This window comes from Nannospalax galili, unplaced genomic scaffold, assembly GCF_000622305.1.
Source record: "Nannospalax galili isolate Female #2095 unplaced genomic scaffold, S.galili_v1.0 scaffold139, whole genome shotgun sequence".
NCBI classification, from domain to species: Eukaryota; Metazoa; Chordata; class Mammalia; order Rodentia; family Spalacidae; genus Nannospalax; species Nannospalax galili.
This window is the reverse complement of record NW_008345884.1, coordinates 6,941,515-6,947,979: the sequence shown is the minus strand read 5'-3', so window position 1 is coordinate 6,947,979 and position 6,465 is coordinate 6,941,515. Positions and strand designations below refer to the sequence as shown.

General features: G+C 38.7%; 1 protein-coding gene across 1 annotated transcript in view; it reads left to right on the top strand.

Moving 5' to 3' along the window:
- The window catches only part of Oxct1 (3-oxoacid CoA-transferase 1), a 170,414-nt gene that overhangs the window by 6,773 nt on the left and 157,176 nt on the right, over nt 1-6,465 (top strand). Inside the window, exons 2-3 of the mRNA XM_008842101.3 lie at nt 2,677-2,785; nt 3,715-3,805. Coding sequence (XP_008840323.1) covers nt 2,677-2,785; nt 3,715-3,805 — 200 coding nt within the window. The remainder of the gene's footprint in view (nt 1-2,676; nt 2,786-3,714; nt 3,806-6,465) is intronic.

Here is a 6,465-nt window from a genome sequence, read left to right as displayed (position 1 = left end):
ATGGAGGCTCTAGTGGGAGAGGAAGGCTGTCTATCTGACGAGTTTATATCCTTCCTTTTAAGGAGATATCCACAAGTTTATTATACGGTCCACCCATGGCCTGCTTATTCAATCTGTGAAACTTTTGTTTGGGTTTGGGATTTTAAAAAATATTTTATTATCTATTTATTTATTTATTTATTTATTTATTTATTTATTTTTGGCCTTTTTGAGACAGGGTCTCCCTGTAGCCCTAGCTGTCCTGGAACTCACTACGTAGACCAGGCTGGCCTTGAACTCACAGAGATCCGCCTGCCTCTGCCTCCCGAGTGCTGGGACTACAGGCGTGTGCCACCATGCCCAGCATCTTTTTATTTTTAAAGGTTTATTTTATTTTTAGTTGTGTGTATGTGTGTGCATCTGTATGTGGGCATGTCCATATGAGTGTAGGTGTCTGCCAAGGCCAGAGAGGGCATTGGCTCTCCTGGAGCTGGTGATTATGATTGAGCCACCAGATGTGGGTACTAGGTACTGAACTTGGGTCTTTTGTAAGAACAGTACATCTTCTTAAGTGCTGAGCTATATCTCCACATAATCTTGGTTTTTGAGATAGAATCTCATACTGTCTCCCAGGATGACCTGGAACTGGTTATATAGCTCAGGCTAGCAGTCTTCCTGCTTCCTGAATGCTAGAATTAGAGGCATGAGCCACCATGCCTTTCTTCAGTCTGACATAATTTTAATTTCTAAGATTAAAATTGTGTCTGTCTGTCTCTCTCTCTCTCTATGTATTTAAAACAGAAGGAAATACACCCTCATTGGTTGAGGACAGGGAAGAGAAGAAAGCTCTTTGTGGCTCAAGCCCTTCCAAACTCCCGTCTTTCCCTCCACTATGTCCCGGGTTTTGGGCAGTGTACAGGCTCTCACCTGACCTTGACTAAAATAGAAACTTAAAGGGACAGAAGTCATGCATGTAACCTCTACCTTTTAATTGCTCATTTGACTTTGTCTCATTATAGTTCTTTTAAATAGTCTTTTGTGCCAATTGATAGACACTTTCTGAAAATAGTTTTCCAGGGAATGGATGATAGACCTTGACCACCACAGGTTGTCTCTGTCTGGCAGACTGTTAGGCAGTGAGGTGGGTGTGCTTTCTAGTTGGGTTTGTTAAGATGACAATATAGCAGGATTCCTCTTTTTAATTTTCTCTACTCCCTCTTTCTTCAGGTTAATATATAATGAAAGTAGAGTGAGATGTTGTTAAGGAGTGATTGATTGCATAGAATCTGCTTTCTCATTTCCTCTTGCCCATATTGTGGTTGGAATACACAGGGAAATAATTTACAACTGGTTGTTTATGAATGCTTACTGGATGACTCATTTGAGGCCTGCCTTACTAGCTGTAACCCAATATGTCAGACTGGTTTTTTTTTTTTTTTTTTTTTTTTTGTCTTTTTGAGACAGGATCTCTCTGTAGTCCCAGCTGACCTGCATTCACTATATAGACCAGACTGGCCTTGAACTCACAAGGATCCACCTGCCTCTGCCTCTGCTAGGATTAAAGGCGTGCGCCACCACGCCTGGCAAGACTGGGTATTTTATAAAAGAAAGTAGTTTATTTATCTCACAGTTATGGAGGCTAAAGGTCTACAATTTGGTGGTTGCTTCTGGTGATTGTGATGCATCATAACGTGGCAGAAGGGCAGAAGGACAAGCAGGTGTGCACAGAAGAGGCAGCCTCATTTTAGAAACAGCCCACCTTTGGAAGTCACTAACTCAGTTCCTTAAGTGTAGGATTAATCCCTTCATTCGGGTTTAAACACTTCATAAAAGTCCTACCACATCTCCATAGTATTGCACCGGAAACCAAGTTTCAGTACAAGTATTGGAGGTGGCAAACCATATCAGGACCACGAAGTTCACTGGTAAGGGTAACTGAGCTCTCCTTGTAGGTGGTAGTTTGCTATAATGTCCATAATAGCCCCATAAGGGAATGAGTCATTTTGTGTGTTGCCCTTTACTTGTCCCTCTAGAAGGTGCTATCTCAGCACCTGAGATTAGGTGAGAGGCTTAACTATGTAGGTATTTGCAGTACTAATCACACCACACTGAATTTATGGAAAGCAGCAGCCGTACCATAATATATATTAGGTAAACACCATAGAACTAGGCACATGTAGGTTCTCAGTATTTGTTGATTGACAGGAAGGTGAGGTTACTATCAGAAATTGTTGACTGATGACACTTCATGTTTATCAGAGAAACAGAATGGTTGTTACAGATGCTAGGAGATGAGGGAGCTGTGAAGACGTTGGTCAAAAGTCCAATTTCTGTTAGGAGAAATAAGCTCAGAAGATCTATTGTATGCCATAGTGATGATCAATAATAATAGATTGTATACTTGAAAACCACTAAGGGAGTGGATTTGAAGTGTTCTCATCACAAAAGAATAATATAATATGTGAGGTAATGATATGTCATATAGTTCAAGCTAGTCATTTCGTAGTGTATGCTTGTATTAGATTATTATGTTAGCCACTGTAAACATGCCATTTTTGTCAATTAAGATATAAAAATGCAAAAAAGAATAACCAGCTTCTCATTCATATGGTATATAAATGGCGTTAATTGCTATATATGTAAAGTGAAACTGTTTCTATAAATGACTATTCACTGGAACTGGTTTTAATGTTCCAGGGGTGTGTTCGCTGCTTTTCTGTCAGTATTCATCGCCATACCAAATTTTACACAGATCCAGTGGAAGCTGTCAAAGACATTCCCAATGGTGCAACATTGCTGGTTGGCGGTAAGTAACAGTATTAATGTTCCTAAATCATAGCAACAGAGCTATGCACATTAGATGTGCCAGTCATCTTATTTAGCTCTTACTCATTTACGATCTTATTTATTACACATCGTAGTAACTATTTATTATAGTCTCATCCTGAAATGTTTAGCAAGGTTTAACAAGCATCAGCCTTTTCCTTTCCCTTTTTTTTTTTCTGATTATTTTTGAAAAGCCAAAAGTTAAAGTGCTGATGTCTTAACAGGAGCTGCAGTGAATCCCTAGATCCTTGGGAATTTTGTTTAGCTTGAAATAAACTTTCCTCATCTCATTAGGTACCTTAGCCACTTGTATGATTCCTTATTTGTTGAGTTGCAGAGCACAGCAACATCTCTGTTGTTGAGATCCCAGTATTTTGTTTTTCGTACTTCTTTGGAATGTCATTTATAATCACTGCTTCAGACTTAAAATTTTGATTCTTATAAATGGCATTAAGACTTGAGTTAGGACTCCTTTCCATCCATTTATTCAGTTGGGAAATTATTGAATGTCCATTTTAAATCCAACACTCTGAGGAATTTTGAAGATATAAAGAAATGAAAGTTACTGGCTTGGGATCTAGTTCTGCAAAATCTTCTCAGATGACTAAAAAAGAAATGTGCTTGAATAAGTAACTGTATAAGGGTTGAATTATAAAGTGGGACAATGACAAATACATCATCTATAAACTGATTGCACTTGGCTTTATACTTAGGATTTAGAAGCCTCACAAGTGGTGTCTAGTGTGAAATCCAGTTTTCTAGCCACGTATTGAGTTGCTAAGATAGTTTTGGTATTTTGCTTAGTGCATCTAATAATATGCCTTGTGTTTCCTATAAAGGATAGTAATATGCATTTCTCTGAAAAAACATCATGTCTTCATAAATTGCTTCCCTTTGGGCTTGCTGTAGGTTTTGGGCTGTGCGGAATTCCTGAGAACCTTATAGACGCTTTGCTAAAGACTGGCGTGAAAGAACTAACTGCGGTCAGCAACAATGCAGGGTAAGTGAATTTTTGAACAATTAGTGCAAAAGAAATGCCAGTTTTTATATAATATTTTAATAGCTTATCAATGACATTAAATTTGCCTCCATTTATAAGAGAAGTATGTTCAGTCATCTAAAGATAGTGCTTAGCTGGGTGTGAGACACATGTTAATCCTAGCACTAAGGAGGCTGAGACAGGAGGATCAAGAATTCAAGATCAGATTGGTCTTTATACTATGTAATGAGACCCTCTCCCACAAACCCAAAAAGTAGGTAACGAGGTCAAGAGTGGAGGCTACTTTTTTTTACTTGTACTACTACAATTGAACTTAGGTCGTTTGCATGCTAGTTTCGGGGTCTACCCCTGCACTATATCCACACCCCTTTTTGGGGAGGGGTTCTTTTTGAGACAGGGTCTCCCTGTAGCCCTAGCTGGCCTGGATTCGCTGTGGAGACCAGGCTGGCCTCTAATTCACAGAGATCTGCCTGCCTCTGCCTCTGGACTGCTGGGATTAAAGGCCTGCCCGCACCCCATTTTTAAGTTTTTAATTTTGATACAAGGTCTTACTTAATTGCCCAGGCTAGCCTTGAGTTTTCTCTGTAGACTGATCAGATCTTCAACTTATGAGCCTCCTGCCTCAGCCTTCCAGATAGGTGGGATACAGGCCTGGGCCATAAGGCCCAGTGAAGTTGCTTTTATTCGTGTATTTTTGGTGTTGTGTTTCATAATTGTAAGCAAATGAGAGTTGCTTTACCTTATACAAATATGTCAAGTAAGATTTTATATCTTTAATATTCATTCATTTCCTTTTTTTAAAAATTATTTATGTAATAACCACATCAGCATTGACATATTCAATAACAGTTTTCTGAGCTAGGATGCATCTCTTACAAAAATTGACTGTATATTTTTGGGTTTACGGTTACACAATATTGTACTCAGTATAAACCCTATAAGACATAAAATTAAATGATGTTTTAACCTTTAAAAAAGATCTCCATTTCATTATTAAAATACAGAGTTTCATGCAGAAAACTTCATTTTTAATGCAATTGACATTAAGATGTTTGCACATGTGTTTCTAATCTCTATATATCAGATTATTACTAGTCACAGTCAGTTACTTTCTGAGCTCCTCGGCATCTGAGCATGGATATAAAGTCATCAGGTGGATTTCAATGATAATGTTTTTCACATGACTAATTATTAAGGAGCAAATTTTTAGGCTTTGAAGAATTATTTTTTTAATCATTATTTTTTTTTTCAATTTTTAATAACGACCTGATTAGATGCTTTTCACTACAGCTTTAACATATTCAGTAAGATACTCCAGAGCAACAGTACGTCTCTTTCACAACTGGATACAAGTTTCTAGGTTCACAGTTGAATTAATATAGTTATATATTATTGAACTCAGTATAAGCCCTGTAAGACATAAAATTGGATAAGTTTTTAACCTTTAAAAAAGATCTCCATTTCATTTTAGAATATATTGTTCCTTGCAGAAAGACTCATTGTTTTTGCTACTAACACTGAGATGTTGGCACTTCCATCTCTAATCTGTATGCATCTCATTATTACTAGTCATAATCAGTTGCACTTGGATCCTTGGCGCCTGTGTATGTCTATAAAGTCATCGGGCAGATTTCAATGGTATTGTTTATCACCTCTACTAATTAGCATGATGTAAATTTCCATGCTTCCTCCTCAAATACAATACATTTTTAAAAATTTGATTTTTTTTTTTTTTTGTGTGTGTGTGTATCACACAGAACATCCCTAACCATCTCATTCGACTATACACCCACTTCCCAGATAGCACCCTCCCATAGGCTCCCGCCCCCAACTAGAGCCCTTGTACTCTGATATCCCTGCTACTGTCTGCTGTGTTGTCGGCACCCCCAGCCATTGCCCACGACTTGCCCTTCTGGTGAATCTAGTCAGCCTATCTAGAGGTCTTTGTTTTAGGAGGGTCAGCTGTTCCTCATGTAGTGGTAATCAGTTGTCAATATTCCTTTAGATAAGATTGGGGTCTGCTGTTCACCAGTTCTATGCTGGGTTACTATCTGGGAGTCCCTTTGGCCACCCTGGCATTGTTGCTTATTATGTAGCCTTTAGGTATATATATGGACTCTTAAGAAATTATATTGGCCCCTTTAATCATTGGTTATACTTTCCTTTTGGGTGCTTAAGGCCATAGAGTTGGCCCTGATAAACCTGTTTATTTTTACTCTTAAGGTCCTTTGAGGATATGTTCCTTAGGGGTCACATGGGCTTGGGAGGAGTCCCTGGCTCCTTTTTTTTTTTTTTTAACCAGTTCCGCTTATGTGAAGATAAGTCAAAGGTCTTTCTCAACCACGGCTGGCTTCGCTTGGAAGCATGGAGGAAATGTTTCCTCTGTGTTTACCCTCCTCTTTGTAGACTGGACACTGGTTCAAGTCCATCTGGTGGGGTCTCCTCAGCCTCCCTGATCAAGTGGACAGGTGGCCAACCACCATTACAGGACATTTTGAAAGATACTCATAGTCTCCTGGAACTTGATGACCTAGGAGAGCAAGGAGCAAAAACTGTCCTTTATGTCCCTCTTACCAAATTAGTATAGGCCTCAAAGTATGTCTGTTAAACTTCCAAGTAAGTTAGTTCCACCAGTCTGGTACTTTTAATTACTGTGTGCC